This window comes from Conger conger, chromosome 11 (assembly GCF_963514075.1).
Source record: "Conger conger chromosome 11, fConCon1.1, whole genome shotgun sequence".
Taxonomy (NCBI): Eukaryota; Metazoa; Chordata; class Actinopteri; order Anguilliformes; family Congridae; genus Conger; species Conger conger.
In genome coordinates this window covers 45,348,934-45,371,567 of record NC_083770.1, presented here as the reverse complement: position 1 = coordinate 45,371,567, position 22,634 = coordinate 45,348,934, and the positions used below count along the sequence as shown (strand labels likewise).

Genomic DNA, 22,634 nt, shown 5'->3' with positions numbered 1-22,634 from the left:
TGCAGAAAATCCAATGTCCAGCAACATGCTGCCATTAGAGAGTGTGTGGGGGTGGGGGGGGGGGGGGGGGGGGGGGGTTGTATTGGCTTATGTAGTCCATAAGCTTTTTGGAGAAAAAAGAACCCCTTTTAGACTATGTCATAATCAGGATTAGCTTGTTCTTGTGTGTTATGTGAGTGTGCTGGACTGGGCTGGGCTGGGCTGGACTGGGCTGGACTGGGCTGGGCTGGACTGGGCTGGACTGGGCTGGACTGGGCTGGGCTCGGCTGGGCTGGGGCTGGGGCTGGGCTGGGCTGGGCTGGGCTGGGCTGGGCTGGGGCTGGGGCTGGGGCTGGGGCTGGGCTGGGCTGGGCTGGGCTGGGCTGGGTTGGGCTGGGCTGGGCTGGGCTGGGGCTGGGGCTGGGGCTGGGCTGGGCTGGGCTGGGCTGGGCTGGGCTGGGCTGGGCTGGGCTGGACTGGGCTGGGCTGGGCTCGGCTGGGCTGGGCTGGGCTGGGGCTGGGGCTGGGCTGGGCTGGGTTGGGCTGGGCTGGGCTGGGCTGGGCTGGGCTGGGGCTGGGGCTGGGGCTGGGGCTGGGCTGGGCTGGGCTGGGCTGGGGCTGGGGCTGGGGCTGGGCTGGGCTGGGCTGGGCTGGGCTGGGGCTGGGTTGGGCTGGGCTGGGCTGGGCTGGGTTGGGCTGGGTTGGGCCGGGCCGGGCGGGGCTGGGCTGGGCTTGTGCACAGCCCCTCACATGTGCCTTGCTGTTTTCAGCCCCAGTCACAAGGCGGCCTTGACTTAGTCTCCCGGCACATGTAGGGAGACTGAAGGGAATAAAAAATTACTCGAATTAGACATGAGGAAGAGTGGAAGCGGCAATGCTGGAAAGTGGTTTCCTGGTGACGGGACTTGCGGTGTAACCTGCTCGAAGGGAATTGTGTTGGACAAATGCTATGCCTAGTGGGCGAACAGGCTAGGCGGACAACAATGGGTTATGGGTTATATAGCTTGCTTGAAGGGTAACCCCACAGGTACTACTTAGGCGATCGGAGATACGTCAGGTGTTTTTCCCAAATGAATGGTAGCAACAATTAGAAAGGTTTCCATTCATTGTGATTCAGCACTATGGATTCAGAGTGCTCAGCCTGTTTCTGCATGGAAGAAAATGAATGAACGTCAGTTGAGAACTTCATGACGGGCAGTGCTTAAACCCTGCCAACAGGAAATAACCTTTTATTCCAATTGTTTTCTTTATGCATGGAAAAAAACTGGTCTGCCTCAAGTGTATGGTGAATTATGAAGCAAGACAACTAATGTTTATCCAGCTAAAAAAGGGGTTTTGACATGATGTCCCACCTTTGGCGCTATAATATTTTACAGCAGAAGGCCACAACATACAGCAAGTCGTTTTATCCAGGTTGGGACCTGAGTGGCAAAGTTATACGCGCTCCAAAAGGAACCCTTTAATTCCGTAGAAAAACCCTGTCTAGGGCAGGCAAAACGGTTCTTTGTCTGGGAGCTTTCTCACTTTACACCGATGATCCAGGTTTCTATAAAGATGGGAAAAGGGTTCCTCTATGGAGGCAAGCCAAGAAACCTTTTTTATTTTTAGAGAGAGAGAGAGATTTGTACCTAGCACTGCAGTCACATAGGGGAAGGACTGAGATGCAGCAAACCCATGGTGCCTACAGACTTGAGGAAGGCGTGAGCGTGAAATGATGGCTTTGTTTTGGGTGGAATACTCAAAGCTGCACTCTGAGGATACAGGCAGCGTTCTGCTCTGTCGTTCTAGGCCTTCTCTGAACAGGGAGGGGCCTCGTTTTCACCAGCTCCCGTCGTTATAAAACCAGTGATCTGTCATGTGCGAGACTTTTCTTTTGTCTCATGAATCAGGATTCCTCATTAAGGCTGTTTAAAATGTGTTCGTTCGTATACAAGCTGCCTTTTTTCTCACCGAGTGGCAAGTCCGGGTTGTCACAGGAAGTGACAGCACGCAGGCTTCCTCTCAGGGCGATGTTCCGTTCCCCCCCGATTCTCCCGGCACACGCTTTTGTCCAAATTGGCATCATTGATACATTTTTGTCTGGAACAAATGACGTGTTTGTGCTAAGTTGTTTTTTTTCGGGGCTGGCTCGTAACCCGGGGCACTCAGAGGAGATGATGTGCGCTGTGTGGGTGAGGGGGTGAGGGTGCGGCAGGGGGGCCTCTGTGAAACTGGGGACTGTGTGGAGCCTGCCAAAGCCACTCTGTTCACACTGGCACTGTGCGGACCCTGGGCTGACAGTGGGACGCCTCATCTGGGGTCTCCTGCAGCGCAGACAGATGCCTTCGGGGTCTCTTGTGGGTTGTGTGGCTTTTCATCTGCCCTCCCCCCCCCCCCCGGGCCCAACGCACCCCAGCGCTGTGGCAGGCTCCTCCTGTCCCATTTGCCAGCGCACTCCCTCTGAACTCTGACCTTTGACTTGTCCCCTTTGACCCTGCTGATCCCTCAGTTTTGTCTTTCTGTGGCACGGCTGGCCGGTGAGGACCAATGGCGGCTTCGATTAAAAGTTTTCATGGAAAATTAAGCTTCAGCATTGATGCTTTTTAGGAAAACACAAACACGAGAGCTTGAACACTTGAATTCTAAGTGATAAACAAGACCTTTTTTAATGCTCCATTGCGTGATGTTTTAAGGAAGTGGTTTTGATTAAATGTGCAGAATCTGATGTAGAAGATAATGCAAGCATAATACATTTCCCCTTTTTTTGGTTGCTATTACAGTTCTCTGCGATGCTGCTCTTATCTGGACTTATCTCAGGTTTTATATGTGTTTATTTATTTATTTATTTTTGGAGCTGTGGTTTCATTGAACCGCTTGTTCCCTGATTTAATCACAGAAACATAACATAGGCCCACCGCTCTGACAGACGCGAAGCTTCATTCACGTCTCCCGCTTTCGGAGGGACCCGCTAATTGGGTTCCTTTCCCGGAATAGCCGGCGCCGAATAGGACACAGTGTGCCGTCTGTGAAGGAACACATTTACTGCAGTTAAACGCATTTCTCTGCTTCCTGCTCAGTCTCTGTTCTCCGTCCGTATGCTGTGAGTAAATGTTGATCAACGTTGGGGAGCCCGTGTCCCGCTCGCAGGCCGGATGACATGCCGTGCCGGGGGGCCAAGGCTCGTATCGGAGGCACGGAAGGAGACGCGTGGAGGAAGGGATCGCAGGCGGAGCGGATATTCAGCTGCCGGTCTCTGTCTGCGCCTTATCGTTCGGTTATTGCGTGCGGGGTAATAGAAGGTTCTTTGTTGATGATCGTCTTTAGGCGAGTGATATGTTTGTTTGTGGTGATTGGCTGATTACTGGAGGGGGTGAAGGCCTGGTTGGCACTGGGATGGAAGACCTTGGAAAACTGCATCGCCTCTGGAGGGGCACCAATAGGGGGCGCTCTTCCTTCTGGACCGAGTAGAAAATCTATGGTGTCTGAGACTTTTCGGCATGATGTATAATACAAAAAAAAGGGAGGCAGGTGGTACAAGTATAGTTACAGTGACGTTTATGGCATCCTTACAGATGCGTAATGCCAATTGACTGGCAATTAGGCTATACTTGCAGCTTTCAGCCGCTAAGCACTGCATCTGAACAAGAATATAAAATATGGCAGTGTAAATGTGTAATCTGTCACACAGACATTTTAAAATTCCCTAAACTCAATGGTTCACACACAAACATATTGCCTTGGATTGAAAATCGTTAGGCTACCAAACTTCCTTCATTTAGTCATGGCAAAGCTTGGCACAGTAGCTTGGCTTTTGCTTGCATGCTTGTCTCTACCATACGCTTGATACATAAATATTTCATCATTTAATGTAGTATAGTTCAGTGTGTTTGCTGTACCTTTTTAAGACTAATACTGTGCACACTTCTCCTAGCTACAGTGACTGTATTACGAACACAAAGATGGCATCCTTTAGCCTTTAATAGGCATTTGAACCTGGTTGAACATTCTTTGTGCATTGCCTAGCACACAGGTTAGACTTGGGGACTGTAGATGGGCTAACAGGGACTGTGTGTAGCACAATAAAATGATAAAAACGGCCTCAGTTGCCAGATAAATGTTGCTGCTGTTAAGCTGTGTTTGGTGTAATCCGGTTGTCTGAGCCTTTACTTGCATAAATTGCTGTTGAATCTGATGCGTTTGAAAAAAGCATTTGATATTCTGAAACGCAGGGGGTTGTACTCAGCCTTACCCGCTTAACTCCTAAAAGGAGTTCTATTGGGCCAAGGTAGAAAAATAGCACTCAGAAAAGTAGTACACTAGCTTGTGGAAGAAATTTGTATTGACCTTAATTTAAATGAAATAATAATTTTAATCATTACAGTCATAATTGCAATAATGCAACTCGCATTCTTAACCAGCTTAAAAGCTTTGGATGTGGCTTTCCATATAACCAGGCATATGATCCTTACAGTTAATCCCCCCAGAAAGCTAGCAGGTGAACTTTCCCCCTCTTCTACTTCACAAGTTTCAATACTGTCAAAACAAATCCGTAAACACTGACATGAGAACGTCATAAAGATAACGGCACTTAACGGCACTGGTTAAGAGTGGCAGTTACTGTGCTTATGTTTTGCACACTGGAATTTGAACGTCATGGACGGACAAAATCCGTTGAAGAAGATGACACTTTTTGCAATGGAGGAAGCTGCACCTGAGACTTATGGGAGTTGTAGTACGTCAAGCGATTGTTTGCGAGCTATTAAAGGTAGGTGTCAGTAACGTGTAACGGTAAGCACTTGACAACAGACAGATTGAATTCCCTGCTGCACAACATGACTGTCACATGTTGTAACACACCCCGGGGACAAGGGGAAAAAAACAGAAGACCCGGACACAGGGAAAAAATTCGGGACCGGGAGGGAAGAAACCAAACGTCAAACATAGTAAATGAAATTAAGAAATGGAAAAATAAAGCAAACCAAACTGCAGCTTTTCAGCGCTGCCTCGACAACGTGGCTCTCTCTCATACACTGACGGCAGTTCCCGGGCTCAGCCACCTACTGTGGAAAGAAGCACACATTTTAAAAGCCTGGACTGATTCACATTTGTAGCCCAGGTGCGTGCCTGCTTAACCACTGGGCGTGCTCCTGCTTCCTACCCTCGGACCGCGCCCTCACCGCAGTCTCCTGTTTGCCTCGCTCTGCTGAACTATTTGGTCGTGTTTCATTTGACAAACCTATGTGACAGCAAGAGAGTAAATTGATTGTGGATGACCTGAAATCTCTTTCAGCACTTTGTGTGTGGGTGTGGTAAAATGAGAGTAATTATGTTTTAATGTACCATACTGCTGACATCCCGACATGCATTGCCTTGATGTTATAATTCTTTCCATCTTACAAGTTGATCAATAAATGAATGGAAAAATTTGAGAAGGTTGTCTTATTTTCTTAAACCTTGGGTAGTAAAATATGTGTGCATTACATGTAAATGTAAGACACAAGACAAATTGAACATTGGAATCCATTAGCCCAGATTCAGCCCAGATTCAGTCCAGACCAGTCAGTGCTAAACTACTGTGTGGATAATGGGGTGAAGGAAATGTCAATACCCACCAATATCGCTTTTGCTAATGCGAGTTTCTGCCCAATGTCTGCTTGTGTCTTCATTCTGGTGGCCCATGTAGTCCATCTTGAGATTGTGAAGAAGTAAAATTATAATTATTTATCTATGGAATGTTTAATTTGCCCGTGGAATAAAAGCTGAGGATATGGAATGAGAGGGCTGACTATGAGTTCACAAGTGAAATGTAATTAGTGTTGTCTGGGAGTAAAACTCCAAATGTACAACTGCGCGTGTTGTATGTAAACCACAGAAAGGTTACTGATTAACCGTCCTTAACCAGCCCTCAAGCACACATCTTCACTGGCCCGTCCCCTAGTGAAGGTAAAATCATGCTTTCATGATTTCATGATTTCATGATTTCAAATCGTGCTAAAAAGGCTCACGTGTCATCGCCCGCCTGCCACACCTCATCCGCTGTGCTCTGAAATCAGGGCTTACCTGGATCGTATGTAAAACTGAGATTTGTGTGTAACCTTGACACCAACCAAATGAGGATATCGCTGGAAACCTGGGGGCCGTCGCACTCCTGTTTAGGAGCCTGCGGAATCAGAGTTACCCTATGCATGACAGCACTGCAGTGTATGTGTGTGTGTGTGTGTGTGTGAGTGTGTGTGTGTGTGTGTGAGAGTGTGAGAGTGCGCCTGTGCGAGTGTGTGAAAAATAAACTGTAAAAACTAAATATCTATTATAATCTAAATAAGTTTTTTAATCTATCCATGCATCGTGACATTTGGAAGATTTTTTAAATGTATTTACTGTTTCCCTGAGAATGTGTTGTTGAAAGAACTGCACTAAAATTTCATTTTCAGCATTGCTACATTATTTGCAGTAGAAAATGTGTGTACACATTTTTATAGTGATTTGTGCTTCATTGCATTAATCTTATTTATTAATGTCATTTTATTAATGTAGTTGAATATGCTGAAATATAAAAACCTCTCTGTTACTAAGAAAATGCAAAATCATTCATTACACCCTTAATAAGCCTTATTCTCTGTGTTATGACTCCTGCGGATTGGCATTAGCACTGCCACCCTCGTGTGCAGAAGGTGGTGTTCACACACAGCGATCAAACCACATCCACCATTCGTTCAGCGCTCAATTAGGCGACACACTTCTGTGCCCACACGCACACCTCGACACCTGGCTAATCTCGCTAAAGCATCTCGTGAAGTGCATCTCGTGAAGTGTGTTGCATGTTTTGGCGCACATACTGGTGATCCGGAGCAGGTTTATATGATTCATTTCCACACTGTGCTGTGGGCTGGGATGGGATTCTGCTGAACTCTGCATGAAAAACATTGAACGCATAAACAAACTCGTCGGTGCATTTGAGTGGGAATGCTCATTTGGAATGTGACTGAACTGGCCTGGGCCCGATTTTAGGCTGATACACCTCTGCCCAAGTTTCTTCTAAGTTTTGTGTAGAGTCACAGACGGATTGAACATCTCTGGTCTCCTAAGGCAGATGAATAATAGATGGAAATGGTAAGCCACCTTTGGATAGCTCCAAAAATTTGGCCATTATAATCACATATGATTTCAAAAAATGGGACAGAGAATATTATTATTCAACATTTATTTAGTGTTTCACTTTTTCTCTGGTGTTTTTTTGTTTTTTTTTGCAAACACATTGTACTCTGAGATTATGTCTACAGAAACCTTCAAAATGGCAACAAATCAGTGTTGTTCCACTTTCAACAGGAATGAAAGTCCAGATTTCTTGTCATTTCTGCATGGAACCCTCAATATCTTTGGGGGAGCATAGACTTCTCAATCAATGTCTCAATTTTGCTTCATACCTAGTGCTCGCTTTCATTCTGGACTAAACCAGAGAAAATTACATGGTTTCAAAAGGTTTTCTTCTTTTAGCAGATCATGCGGTTGCCTGTGAAAGTTAGGCCTGGCGTACAACAGGCCCATGGGGCTTGAAAATGAGTTAATGGATGCTTTTTTCATGGTTGTTCAAAACCTTCAAGCACATTGCAGCTTAGGTATTTGATGCATAATGGATGGATTTTGGATGCTTAATTAACACGTTTCGCTCCCCCTTTCTCCATCCCTTCCCTGTTCCTTCCTCTTCTCATCCTACCTTTATGAAATGATCTCCCTCTCCCCCTCTCTCTTTTCCTTTCTCTCCCTCTCCCTCCCTATCTCCCTCTCTCTCCCCCTCCGTCTGTCTTTCCCCTTCTCCCCTCTCCCTCTCCTCCCTCTCTCTCCCTCTTTTTCTCTTCTTCACCCTCACCCTCTCCTCCCTCTCCCTCTCCTCCCTCTCTTTCCCTCTCTTTCTCTTCTTCACCCACTCTCTCTCCCCCCTCCCTCTCTCCCCCACCATCCCTCTCTCTCCCCCCTCCCTCTCTCCCTCCCCGTCCCTCTCTCCCTCCCTCTCTCTCCCCCCTCCCTCCATCCCTCTCTCCCCCCTCCCTCTCTCCCTCCCTCTCTCTCTCCCCTCCCTCCCTCTCTCTCCCCCTCCCTCTCTCCCTCCCTCTCTCTCCCCCCTCCCTCTCTCCCTCTCTCTCTCTTTCCCCCCTCCCTCTCCCCCTCCCTCTCTCCCCCTCCCTCTCTCCCTCCCTCTCTCTCCCCCCTCCCTCTCTCCCCCCTCCCTCTCTCTCCCCCCTCCCTCTCTCCCCCCTCCCTCTCTCCCCCCTCCCTCCATCCCTCTCTCTCCCCCCTCTCTCTCCCCCTCCCTCCATCCCTCTCTCTCCCCTCTCTCCCTCCCTCTCTCTCCCCCCTCCCTCCATCCCTCTCTCTCCCCCTCCCTCTCTCCCTCCCTCTCTCTCTCCCCCTCCTCTCCCTCCCTCTCTCTCCCCCCCTCCCTCCCTCCCTCTCTCTCCCCCCTCCCTCTCTCCCCCCTCCCTCTCTCTCCCCCCTCCCTCCATCCCTCTCTCCCCCCCCCTCCCTCTCTCCCCCACCATCCCTCTCTCTCCCCCCTCCCTCTCTCCCTCCCTCTCTCTCTCCCCCCTCCCTCCATCCCTCTCTCTCCCCCTCCTCTCCCAGTCTGCTCAGTCCAGACAGATGCAGCGTGGTGCACCGCTTGACTGGAGCGATGTGTGAACTAGGTACTTTCCGCCACTGTCCCCGCTCGCCGCTCTAGCCGGCCACGGCCGAGGACCCAGCACACAAGCCTTTCCCCCCCCCCTCTGCCCTGCACAGCGTCACCAAGCGGAGGGGGAGAGGGAGGGAAGGAAAGACACTAAGGGAACGATTAGGAGAGGGGGAGGACGGGAGAGAGAGAGAGAGAGAGAGAGAGGCGTGACACGGGAGGGTGGGAGAGAGACAGCCCTCTGGGCCGCACGTCAAGTAAAGAGGAGCTGACGTGACCGCAGAGAAAAGCAGACCTCTTCAGAGAGATAAACAGACCTCCATGCACCCTGTCCCTTCCCTCTTCTTCTCTTCTTTCTCTCTCCCTCTTTCTCTCTCTCTCCTCTCTGCATCTTCACCCCCCCCCTTTGCCGTCCGCTCGTTTCCCGACACCTTTCTTCCTGTTCTCTCCTCCTCCTCCCTTCTTCACACTTTCCTTATCCTCCCCCCCTCCCCCTTTTTATCCATTAACCCCGCTCTGCCTTCCGTTTCTCTGAACATTGAGCTGAATGTCAGGACTGCTCTGCAGTAATGCTAGTACCTTCTCTCTCAAGTTCCCCAGCTTCACTGGCCTGTGGGCCGTGCTATGGAGAGAGCGTTCACACTGTATCCGTATATAATATTAGGCCCTGCTCATAGTGTATTGTTATATGATATTAGGCCCTGCTCATAGTGTATTGTGATATAATATTAGGCCCTGCTCATAGTGTATTGTGATATAATATTAGGCCCTGCTCATAGTGTATTGTTATATGATATTAGGCCCTGCTCATAGTGTATTGTTATATGATATTAGGCCCTGCTCATAGTGTATTGTTATATGATATTAGGCCCTGCTCATAGTGTATTGTGATATAATATTAGGCCCTGCTCATAGTGTATTGTGATATAATATTAGGCCCTGCTCATAGTGTATTGTTATATGATATTAGGCCCTGCTCACAGTGTATTGTTATATGATATTAGGCCCTGCTCATACTGTATGGCTATGCTAGGGCAGTAGTGTGGAGCAGTGAACGGGGTCTGTGACCGAAAGGTCATTGGTTCACTTACCGGGTGGCTGGGCACGGCTGTCCCCTGACGAGGCGAGAGGAGAATTTCCACCTGTCCCCTTCACACCCCGAAAAAAACAGTGACTGCCAGCAGTGGCCAGAGTCAGAGGCCAGGCCGACGGTTCGATGAACGACGCAATCCTCTCTCTCGCCGCAGACGACCCCGCTGACCAGTGTCTGGAACATGAGGCGGAGCTGAAAGAGAGGGCCGCCATTTTAGGACCGCAGAGAGAGGGCGCCGCGGGGCGAGAGGCCAGGAGGGAGGCGGAGGGAGGAATGGGCGTGGGGAAGAACAACACCTCCAAATCCATGGATTCTGGAGCGGAGCCGGGGAAGTACGAGGAGGAGGTCAAGTGTGGCGCGGACTTCTATCCCATTCCGGTAAGTGCTGCTTCATGCCCCGAAATGTCTGTTCTATCCCATTCCGGTAAGTGCTGCTTCATGCCCCGAAATGTCTGTTCTAGCCCATTCCGGTAAGTGCTGCTTCATGCCCCGAAATGTCTGTTCTAGCCCATTCCGGTAAGTGCTGCTTCATGCCCCAAAATGTCTGTTCTAGCCCATTCCGGTAAGTGCTGCTTCATGCTCCAAAATGTCTGTTCTAGCCCATTCCGGTAAGTACTACATGCCCCAAAATATCTATTCTAGCCCATTCCTTTAAGGGCTACATGCCCCAAAATATCTATTCTAGCCCATTCCTTTAAGGGCTACATGCCCCAAAATGTCTGTTCTAGCCCATTCCGGTAAGTGCTGCTTCATGCCCCAAAATGTCTGTTCTAGCCCATTCCGGTAAGTGCTGCTTCATGCCCCAAAATGTCTGTTCTAGCCCATTCCGGTAAGTGCTGCTTCATGCCCCAAAATGTCTGTTCTAGCCCATTCCGGTAAGTGCTACATGCCCCAAAATATCTATTCTAGCCCATTCCTTTAAGGGCTACATGCCCCAAAATATCTATTCTAGCCCATTCCTTTACGGGCTACATGGCCCAATCAGTCTGTCATTTCTGTCATTTCTGTCGTCATCTGAATCTTTCTGCTCGTACTCAACCGCATTGTTTATCGCCATCCTCTGTGTGTCTATCGAGAGCATTGTTAATGCAGTATGTACCAGCTGGAGACATATTACTTAATTTAAAGCTCTTGTCTCACGGCCGGGAGTTTTAATCAGCACCAGCGGAGTTGGGATGCTCTGGGCAGAAGAGCGTCCTGCAGCAACGCGTCCCGCGGAGACGCGGTAATCATCCCCAGCTGCAGTGATCATGCCTGTTTGAGCATTCTCTTGTGCTCTCCAGGCGCAGACAAGCGGTCCAAGGGGGTGAGCGTAATTGCAGGGTACGATTATAGGACAGGAAGGCAGTCCGCACGCTCCGGGTACTACGGCAACGGGAGCGTCAACACGTTCCGATCACCTGCTGCAGCCCGCCCCCTCTCACCCGTCTCTCGCCCCCCTCCTCATCCCCTCTCTCTCTCGCTCCGCCATCTCCCACGTCTCTCCTCCGTCTCCTCCCTCGCTCTCGCGCCCCCCTCCCCGTCTGTCACTCCCCCCCCACACACGGTGCCGTCTTCGTCTGGAAGATCTTGTTCTGGAAGATTCCGTTCCACAGTTTGTTCTCGCTGCGTAACGAGGGCGGCCTGCAGCGTAGCGGTTAAGGTACAGTGACTGGGACATGCAAGGTCGGCGGTTCGATTCACGGTGTGGCCACAATAGGATCGGCACAGCCGTTGGGCCCTTGAGCAAGGGCCTTAACCCTGCATTGCTCCAGGGGAGGATTGTCTCCTGCTTAGACTAATCAACTGTACGTCACTCTGGATAAGAGCGTCTGCCAAATGCCAATAATGTAATGTAATGTAATGTAATGTAATGTAATCACGACGTGGGTGTGTGATTGAGTTCCAGGCCTTTGTGTGGCGTAGCTCGTTCACAGGTGCTCAACACGCTCCGTGTCTTAAGAGGGGGTCAGGAGGGCGGTCGTGTACATTATTTTTGGGTGTTTTCACTCCTTCTAACAATGCGGCAGACAACCGCTGTTATGTTTTCGGTGTGCTGTGCCACTCCTCTCCTGTGATTGGCTGTAGCTATGGGGCCTTCACCCACCGCTCATGAGTCAGCTCATTGGAGGAGCGTGTACATTACATTACATTACAGGCATTTGGCAGACGCTCTTATCCAGAGCGACGTACAATTGATAAGACTAAGCAGGAGATAATCCTCCCCTGGAGCAATGCAGGGTTAAGGCCCTTGCTCAAGGGCCCAACGGCTGTGCGGATCTTATTGTGCCTACACTGGGATTAGAACCACCGACCTTGCGTTTCCCAGTCATGTACCTTCACCACTACGCTACAGGCCGCCCAGTACACTTACCTGCAGCGCTCCTTGTTCAGGTGTGGAATGTCGCCCCAGGAGAGACTATTTCCAGATTGTGAGGGGAAAGAAAGGCTAAAAGGACACGCAATCCAAATTACCAAGATTATTTCCACCCTGCTTTCTCTCTCTTCCTTTCAACCGCCCACTCTTTACTCTCCCTTTCAACCTCCCTCTCTTTAGAACATTTTAAAGACAAGTGAGAATGGGATGGCCTTTTGAGATGTCGAGTAAATGGGCACAAAACATAATTAACACAGTATTCATACTTAAAATCCCACTTCTTTCATAGTGTTGCCAGCTATGCAAATGTCTTTTTTATCCGCAGTTAACTACTTTATATAAAAGGCCCCAATGACTGGGGTCTCTCGGACCCTGTGTCCATACATGTTGCGTTTTGTTCGATTCTATTTTTAGATTCTATATCATGTTATATCAGCCAGTTTATACAAATACCACAAAGCAGTTATTCGGGGTCTTCTCCTGTTTGAGAGTTTGCCCGTGATGGCTGAAACAGATCAGAACCAAATTAGTTGATTTTCTGTATTTCTGGCTTGTGATTCAACATCCTCTCATAAACTAGTCTAATATGCCCTACGTGGTCTAAACTGCATCATAAAAGCTAACATTTACCACTTACTGTGTATCCTAGCTGGTTTGTTTGGTTAGCCAAAGCTGAGTATTTAAAAACACACAGCCTACTTCCATTATGGACACCTTCCCATGGTTTTCATGAAGAGCTGAACAGATGAAGGTTTCAGATGGCAGGCAGTTACCCTGCCAAAAAACATGCAATTTATATCAAATTAAGAATGCAGCATACTGCCCTATAGATGAGCTACAGGCCCCGATCTGTGTGTTCTACCCATTCCCCATATGGGAAATACGTGGGGTTCGCATACGGGCGACATTGGCTCAGGCGGTAAGAGCAGTCGTCTGGTAGTCGGAGGGTTGCCGGTTCGATCCCGCCCTGGGTGTGTCGAAGACACCTAACCCCTAACCCCTAAATGCTCCTGACGAGCTGGTTGGTGCCTTGCATGGCCTTGCGGCCAATCGCCGTTGGTGTGTGAGTGTGTGAGTGTATGAATGGCTGAATGAGAAGCATCAGTTGTATAGTGCTTTGGATAAAGGCGCTATATAATTACCATTTTCCATACAGGTGGTGATAAACGGGGTGAGCCAGGCGGCAGCTGACCAGGACAATGAAGACACCGAGCTCATGGCCATTTACCCCAAGGAGAAGGAAGGAGCAGAAAAGGTAAGGGTCCCTCACCCAACTGCTGCAGAAGCACGGCATCTCTACCATCTACAGTACGTTATATTCATTATTCCAGGCTACGTTACATCACGTATGTAGAGTGTTGCCCAAAATTTTGCCAAATTTAGCTCCTTTTCGAGAACCACTTGGGCACCTAAATGAAAGTTTGCCGATATACTAGAATGGATTTCTTAGGTAGGTACGATTTTTGTTGTTTTTGTCTTTTCTTTTAATAGGACACGCCTCTCTGTATTCTCATTGCCAGCAAACTTGGCTGGAGCAGGACATACATACATACATACATACATACATACGTACATACATACATACATACATACATACATACATACATACATACGTACAGTAAGGAAGGAAGGGTTGTGTTGCTCGAGAGGGTTTTGTTTACCTACACGCTTCTCTTATTCCTTCCATTTAGATTTTTCTCTCACTGGTTGCGTGTCTCCAGTTTCAGCTGGCCCAGCACACACCTCTCTGTCTCTCCTTCTCTCTCTCTCTCCCTCTCCTTCTCTCTGTCTCTCTCTCTCTCTCACTCCCTCTCTCCTTCTCTCTCCCTCCCTCTCTCTCTCTCTCCCTCTCTCTCTCTATTTTCTCTCTGTCATGCTGACTCATGGTCCTCATCCCCGGAGGTGTCTCTATAAAAGCCAGCAGGGTGGCTCAGATCTTCGGCTTTTACATTAAGGGCTTCTTACAGGGCCCACAGGATGCTGCTATGTGGTAATCTCATCCAGAGGAAATGCTCTGTCAGTGCCTTATCAGTCAGCTCAAACATGTTGTCATGTGAGTGTCCTTCACCGCGGTGTCACTGCAGCTCTTCTTTGTGTGTGTGTGTGTGTGTGTGTGTGTGTGTGTGTGTGTGTGTGCGTGCGCCGACACAGAGTTCCCTGTCAGACACGGTGGACAGCACAGAAAGCGTGGACGTCAGGCGTATGGACATGATCTATACCATTGAGGATACTCCTCCGTGGTACCTGTGTATCTTCCTGGGCATGCAGGTAAACCTACAGGACACACACACACACACACACACGCAGACTAAATTCTTCAACTGTGAATTCAATATTATTTAAACAATATCTTCCATGCCTCTGCATTTGTTCATGGGTTGCAGTTCTGATTGGCTGGTCTGTGTGTCCGACACTGCCTGACCTGCCGTGTCTTGATTTTGATTGGCGGGACTCATTCTTTGCTCCGCCCGACCTGCTGTGCCTGGGTTCTGATTGGCCGATCTGTGTGCAGCACTACCTGACCTGCTTCAGCGGGACCATCGCCGTGCCCTTCCTGCTGGCGGAGGCCATGTGTGTGGGGTTCGACCAGTGGGCCACCAGCCAGCTCATCGGCACCATCTTCTTCTGCGTGGGCATCACCACCCTGCTCCAGACCACGTTCGGCTGTCGGTACGTGGGGAAGGGTGGGACTGCATCGCTGTACTGCCACAGTGAGGCCTTTCACGCTGTACTCCATGAAGCCTCGCGATACTGTACGCCACGAAGCCCTGCAATACATCCATAGAGGAGGAGACAATTCCCACGCACGTAGGTGGCAATCTGCAGGAACTGTCAACACCCCACTAGAGATCTCTATTAAAAAAACCTTTTAATAGCGATGTTTTTTCATTAGAATATTTAATAATACTTCAAAGTGACAACCCTGTCCATACCTGTTTTGTATTCAATGTGCTGAATCTGCTTGCTGGTTTTCTCTGGGCAATAATCTCCCAGTGCCTCGAGGAAAAGTGGCTCCGGGATTCAGAATTCCGGACATTTCTACAGCAGACGTATTTGTGAAAGGGTAGAGATGTGGTCGCATTATTTCAGGTTTGTTGAACGGAAATTTAAAAATGCAAGCAGACTTGGTCCAGGTAGATTCATGGAATTGATGGAGTGATTTGTGCATTGTGGCTGGGAAATGCTTGTAAAAACGCACGTTAGCATTTAATTCATTCCTCAAGATCCTGGCCCTTTTCCAGTGACGCACATAGAACTCTTCATACTGTTTTGCATAGTTGGTGTTAATACAGTTAAACTAGGCAGGGAGTTTATCCAGAGTGAGCCAAATCAAAGTAAGTGAATGAAAATGATTCCTTCAAGCTCTGCTGCGACATGTTTCATGTTTTTTTTGTGACTGCTTAATACTTTAATTACACAAGTAGTTGCGGAATGGTTATCAATTTCAAAGAATTTCTCAACCGGCTTGCAATGATATGGCATTGTGGTTTATGATGAGTCAGAATAAATTTTCACTCCCTCATTTTAATCTCCTCAGCAATACCCTCATTTTAATCTCCTCAGCAATGCCCTCATACCCTCATTTTAATCTTCTCAGCAATGCCCTCATACCCTCATTTTAATCTCCTCAGCAATGCCCTCATACCCTCATTTTAATCTCCTCAGCAATACCCTCATACCCTCATTTTAATCTCCTCAGCAATACCCTCATACCCTCATTTTAATCTCCTCAGCAATACCCTCATTTTAATCTCCTCAGCAATACCCTCATTTTAATCTCCTCAGCAATACCCTCATACCCTCATTTTAATCTCCTCAGCAATACCCACATACCCTCATTTTAATCTCCTCAGCAATACCCTCATTTTAATCTCCTCAGCAATACCCTCATTTTAATCTCCTCAGCAATACCCTCATACCCTCATTATAATCTCCTCAGCAATGCACCCTGGTAGAGTCAAATGACAGCAGTCCTTTTCCTCATTCTTTTCTTTTATTTGATACCAAAAAATAACTAAGTAATGACGTATTTCCGAGAGCCATGTAACAGGATGAAGGAACAGCCTGAGGACCTCTACGACAGTCTCTGTGTCCTGGGCTCGACAGGGCATCCCACACCAATTTCATTTAAACATTATTCCTGATGCACATAGCTAGTTTGTTGTCTTAAATGGAAGGAAAGGATTAAAATATATTGGGGTTCTCCCCAGACTTTGTCAACACCCAGGCCCTTGTGTTGGAAGCAGAAAGGAGGTGTGGTTGGTTAATAATAATAAAATAATCATAATAATAATAATAATAAGCGTTTGCACCTTAAGTGATTTCCTGCTTTCTGGGGCATTAAAACCACCCAAAAAAGACGTCTTCGAACAATAAGGGTCAGTCTTCAAGTGCCCCCATAAATGTTCAATGGGCTTGAGGTCAGGTGTTTGTAGATTGTCAGCACACCTTGCTTTTCAAGTAATTCAAAAAAAATGTCCTCACATTTTTCATCCTGAAACTTTCTGTTTATAAAAAATGTGGCCTCAGACTTTTGGACCCCACTGTAGATGTGAAATTAACTCCAAAAGAAAATAATTATTAAAAGTGAAAGTAAAAGATTAATCTCGCTTCAAGGTGTATGACCTAATTTATAAACTTTAAAAAGAAGAAATATTATGAAATATGTAAAGACTGGGCTTAATGGGTAACCAGTTAGGGTGTTACGTTACAAAAACAAATCTTGGTTCTGTGTAAATGGTAAATGGTAAATGGTTGGCATTTATATAGCACATTTATCCAAAGCGCTGTACAATTGATGCTTCTCATTCACCCATTCATACACACACTCACACACCGACAGCGACTGCTCTTACTGCCTGAGCCATGTCGCCCCTGTCGTACCTCCATTTTGACTTTAGTTTTCGGTACATGTTCAGTCGAGCGGAAAAGTAAATGTGAAACATAAAACTGCATCTAATATATTATGAAAATGTGTGCTACCATTTGTGGCTAACTGGTCACAATTTCCTGCAGAACACAATTAGGCACATTAACACTGCGTCATGAGCATGAGCAGTGTTTAATACGTTTTTAAGTTCCACAGACACAAAAAAAATCAGAAATTGTGTGCAAAACCAAAAAGCATGATACTGAGGGCTGATAGGGTTAGCGGGGATGCTTTTCTGATTAGACTGCTTCCGCTGTTTCTCAGAAGCCACATCTCTCCGTAGCGTAGAGATGACACAGGCTGCTATTTCTGTTACACAGTGGTACAAATGAGGGCACAGACAGAAAAATATTGTTAACAGTATACATTCCCCAAAATTCCCTGAGCTTTACAGCGCTAGTCTGATCAGAGATGGGAAGGCACCCTTGACTGTGTTAACTTCAGTTGGCAGTTTACTAAACTGTGTGTCACTGGAAATCCCCTGGGACTCAGATGGTCTGAAGTGCAGACGGTTTGACGGACAAGAAATTAAACGCACAAAAAAACAAAAAAAACAAAAAAAAACCAAAAAAAAAACCAAAATGCTCAGTAAAGCAGAAGCTTGGAACACACTGGTGAGGATAGGATCTCGTTCATATCCAAGTAAGCCACACAGGTTTAACCAGGATTAAGCTGCAGGCCAAAGTGTGACACAGTGCCTGTGTTGTGAATGGTGTGTTTAAGCCAGTGGTTCTTTTTGCCCCTATGCACCCCCCAAACAGGAATGGAGAACCTGTGGAGAACTGCTGGTCTTAACTTTCGGGATCTGTAGCCGTTCCCACCAAGCAGGGCTCCGCACTAACAAAGCAAACGCTCCTAAAGTGGGAGCACTGTACAGCCCAGTCCTGCCTGCAGTGCAGGATACAGGAACGGGCAGAGTGACGCAGAGACGGGCAGAGTGACCCAGAGACGGGCAGAGTGACGCAGAGACGGGCAGAGTGACGCAGAGACGGGCAGAGTGACGCCGAGACGGGCAGAGTGACACAGAGACGGGCAGAGTGACGCAGAGACGGGCAGAGTGACGCAGAGACGGGCAGAGTGACGCAGAGACGGGCAGAGTGACACAGAGACGGGCAGAGTGACACAGAGACGGGCAGAGTGACACAGAGACAGGCAGAGTGACACAGAGACGGGCAGAGACGGGCAGAGTGACACAGAGACGGGCAGAGTGACGCAGAGACGGGCAGAGTGACACAGGGACGGGCAGAGACGGGCAGAGTGACACAGAGACGGGCAGAGTGACACAGACGGGCAGAGTGACACAGGGACGGGCAGAGTGACACAGGGACGGGCAGAGACGGGCAGAGTGACACAGGGACGGGCAGAGTGACACGGAGACGGGCAGAGTGACACAGAGACGGGCGGAGACGGGCAGAGTGACACAGGGACGGGCAGAGTGACGCAGAGACGGGCAGAGACGGGCAGAGTGACACAGGGACGGGCAGAGTGACACAGGGACGGGCAGAGTGACGCAGAGACGGGCAGAGTGACACGGAGACGGGCAGAGTGACGCAGAGACGGGCAGAGTGACACAGGGACGGGCAGAGTGACGCAGAGACGGGCAGAGTGACACAGGGACGGGCAGAGTGACGCAGAGACGGGCAGAGACGGGCAGAGTGACACAGGGACGGGCAGAGTGACACAGAGACGGGCAGAGTGACGCAGAGACGGGCAGAGACGGGCAGAGTGACACAGGGACGGGCAGAGTGACACGGAGACGGGCAGAGTGACGCAGAGACGGGCAGAGACGGGCAGAGTGACACAGAGACGGGCAGAGTGACACAGGGACGGGCAGAGTGACACAGGGACGGGCAGAGTGACGCAGAGACGGGCAGAGTGACACAGGGACGGGCAGAGTGACACAGGGACGGGCAGAGTGACACGGAGACAGGCAGAGACGGGCAGAGACAGGCGGAGACGGGCAGAGTGACACAGAGACGGGCAGAGTGACACAGAGACGGGCAGAGTGACACGGAGACGGGCAGAGACGGGCAGAGTGACACAGAGACTGGCAGAGTGACACAGAGACGGGCAGAGTGACACAGAGACGGGCAGAGACGGGCAGAGTGACACAGAGACGGGCAGAGACGGGCAGAGTGACACAGGGACGGGCAGAGTGACACAGAGACGGGCAGAGTGACACAGAGACGGGCAGAGTGACACAGAGACGGGCAGAGACGGGCAGAGTGACACAGAGACGGGCAGAGACGGGCAGAGTGACACAGAGACGGGCAGAGACGGGCAGAGTGACACAGGGACGGGCAGAGTGACACAGAGACGGGCAGAGTGACACAGAGACGGGCAGAGTGACACAGAGACGGGCAGAGTGACACAGAGACGGGCGGAGACGGGCAGAGTGACACAGAGACGGGCGGAGACGGGCAGAGTGACACGGAGACTGGCAGAGACGGGCAGAGACGGGCAGAGTGACACAGAGACAGGCAGAGACGGGCAGAGACTGGCAGAGTGACACGGAGACAGGCAGAGACGGGCAGAGACGGGCAGAGATGCGTACAGAGACAGTTGTTCAGGTCCGCGGGCTGTTCCACAGATACCCACGTCATTTCAATTAAAATGTCCTCCTGACGCTGACGCAGTTCAAGCCCTTTCCGGGATCTGAAGCGATCCTATCTTCATCCTCATTCTTGCATGTGCGAGCGTCATTGTGACTCCTTTTTTCCTGTACGTATTGATAAATGGAAAGCGTGTCTCCAGGGTTACGTGCTGAGGGGGGGGGGTAGGGGGACTTGTTTTATCTGATGACTCACTGTGCCAGCTGAGGTCATCATTGACTCTACACTCCTCTCCTCCTCTCCTCCTCTCCTCCTCTCCTCCTCTCCTCCTCTCTCTGTCTCTCTGTCTCTCTGTCTCCTGACCTGTGTGCCATGAGAGCAGACACACGTTTATCTGTGCACCACTTCCAGGCAGGACTATAATTCGAGTGTTTTTGTCATGCAAGACAGATTTCTGTTCTAAACTACTAGCTTGTTTTAAGTTCCTGTGTGTTTGAATGCGACATTTTCTCACCCCTAAAAAGGTGATAGAAATGAGATTTCAAGTCTTGATATAAGACAAAAATAATTGTTGATGTTGACTTGTTTTTTTTTGCAGTTTATAATGCCTATAATGTGTTATTGGTTTGCCGTTTAATGGTTTCATTGCTGTTTTGCTTATTTTGATACCTTTATCCCTGTTGTCATTGGAAATGCATTATACTCAGAAATGTGTGATTTCAGCTGGTTCCACATGAAGACCTCTAGTACTACGTTCAATTAAAAAAAGAAAATGTCTGCCTGTTTGGGTTTCCTGTGCCCTGCATCTCTGCTCTATTCAAATTCCTCCCAATCTCGCCAATTTGCCATGTTGTTCTGCATCAGTAGCCTGTGGGGACACCGTGTGGTGAGGTGGTGGTATTGCAGCATGTGGGTGAAATAGCACCAGGGGGCTCTGATGGGGATCTGATGGGGATCTGATGGGGATCTGATTGTGCTCTGTCTCCCTGTTGTCCCTCCAGCCTGCCTCTCTTCCAGGCCAGTGCCTTCGCCTTCCTGGCTCCCGCCCGGGCCATCCTCTCCCTCGACAAGTGGAAGTGCAACGATACAGGTACGTCTCCCTCTAACACACTCCATCGCTCTCTCACTGGCACGCACAGCGCACACACACACACAGACACACACACAGTCCCAGCATACTCTACATCCCACATATGCCTCCCACACACCTTTTGTTTGACACATTTTTCTGGTATAATAAAATATATTTCTTTACCTTTTTTGATTTTATTTTTTACATACAATCAAAGTACACACTCCCACACGTGAGAACCTGATTCAGTAATGTGGACAGAGCGATATCTTCAGTTCATTGTCTCCCTCCGTTTGTCTCTTAGTTGTTCCAGTATTGAACAGCACAGAGCTGATGCACACAGAACACATCTGGCATCCACGGATACAAGAGGTGAGAGAGAGAGAGGGAGAGAGTGAGTGAGAGCGAGAGGGAGGGAGAGAGAGGGAGAGTGAGAGAGTGAGAGGGAGAGAGTGAGAGCGAGAGGGAGAGAGTGAGTGAGAGAGAGGGAGAGTGAGAGTGAGTGAGTGAGAGAGAGTGAGAGAGTGAGTGAGAGAGAGTGAGAGGGTGAGTGAGAGAGAGAGGGAGAGTGAGAGAGTGAGAGAGCGAGAGAGTGAGTGAGAGTGAGTGAGAGTGAGAGGGTGAGTGAGAGAGTGAGAGAGAGGGAGAGTGAGTGAGAGTGAGAGAGAGTGAGAGAGAGTGAGAGAGAGTGAGAGAGGGAGAGTGAGTGAGAGTGAGTGAGAGTGAGTGAGAGTGAGTGAGAGAGAGTGAGTGAGAGAGTGAGAGCTCAGAGACAGAGGGAGAAAGAGAGGTCTGGCTGCTCTCCGCTGCAGTATTCTTCCCTTCTTCCTCTACCTCGGCGTGACCCACTAATGTGATTATAATGGCACCTCAGCCTGTGCTGTGGATCTGTCTTAAGGTGTGTCCACAGCGTTTAATGGCCGCTGACCTTTCAGCCACGCATCGCTCAGCTGTGTGGCAGCGCTAGCCTCCCAATCAAATTCAGCTGCTCTGAAATCTAATTCAGCGACAGGGTGATTGAAAGGAGCCGGGCTGCTGTGGCGCTTCGAGTCGGTTCGGGGAACCGCATCCATCTGTAACTCCTCTCCTCCCAGATCCAGGGGGCCATCATCGTGTCGTCCCTGATCGAGGTGTGCATCGGGGCCCTGGGGCTCCCCGGGGTCCTGCTCAAGTACATCGGGCCCCTCACCATCACCCCCACCGTGGCCCTCATCGGCCTGTCGGGCTTCCAGGCGGCCGGGGAGAGAGCGGGGAAACACTGGGGCATCGCTATGCTGTGAGTGAGACTGGGCATCGCCATGGTGATGTAGGCATCGCTATGCTGTGAGTGAGGCTGGGCATCGCCATGGTGATGTAGGCATCGCCATGGTGATGTAGGGATCACTATGCTGTGAGTGAGGCTGGGCATCGCCATGGTGATGTGGGCATCGCTATGCTGTGAGTGAGGCTGGGCATCGCCATGGTGATGTAAGGATCACTATGCTGTGAGTGAGGCTGGGCATCGCCATGGTGATGTGGGCATCGCTATGCTGTGAGTGAGGCTGGGCATCGCCATGGTGATGTAGGCATCGCTATGCTGTGAGTGAGGCTGGGCATCGCCATGGTGATGTAGGCATCGCCATGGTGATGTAGGCATCGCCATGGTGATGTAGGGATCACTATGCTGTGAGTGAGGCTGGGCATCGCCATGGTGATGTGGGCATCGCCATGGTGATGTAGGGATCACTATGCTGTGAGTGAGGCTGGGCATCGCCATGGTGATGTGGGCATCGCCATGGTGATGTAGGGATCACTATGCTGTGAGTGAGACTGTGGGCATCGCCATGGTGATGTAGGGATCACTATGCTGTGAGTGAGGCTGGGCATCGCCATGGTGATGTGGGCATCGCTATGCTGTGAGTGAGACTGTAGGCATCGCCATGGTGATGTGGGCATCGCTATGCTGTGAGTGAGACTGTAGGCATCGCCATGGTGATGTGGGCATCGCTATGCTGTGAGTGAGACTGTG

At 49.5% G+C, this 22,634-nt stretch overlaps 1 protein-coding gene across 1 annotated transcript in view; it reads left to right on the top strand.

The window, feature by feature from the left end:
- The window catches only part of LOC133139980 (solute carrier family 23 member 2-like), a 45,889-nt gene that overhangs the window by 4,310 nt on the left and 18,945 nt on the right, over nucleotides 1-22,634 (top strand). The window contains exons 2-9 of the mRNA XM_061259471.1: nucleotides 8,578-8,639; nucleotides 9,871-10,094; nucleotides 13,229-13,327; nucleotides 14,224-14,340; nucleotides 14,585-14,742; nucleotides 20,556-20,644; nucleotides 20,931-20,998; nucleotides 21,721-21,902. Of these exons, the coding sequence (XP_061115455.1) occupies nucleotides 8,627-8,639; nucleotides 9,871-10,094; nucleotides 13,229-13,327; nucleotides 14,224-14,340; nucleotides 14,585-14,742; nucleotides 20,556-20,644; nucleotides 20,931-20,998; nucleotides 21,721-21,902 (950 nt within the window). The 5' untranslated portion in view covers nucleotides 8,578-8,626. The remainder of the gene's footprint in view (nucleotides 1-8,577; nucleotides 8,640-9,870; nucleotides 10,095-13,228; nucleotides 13,328-14,223; nucleotides 14,341-14,584; nucleotides 14,743-20,555; nucleotides 20,645-20,930; nucleotides 20,999-21,720; nucleotides 21,903-22,634) is intronic.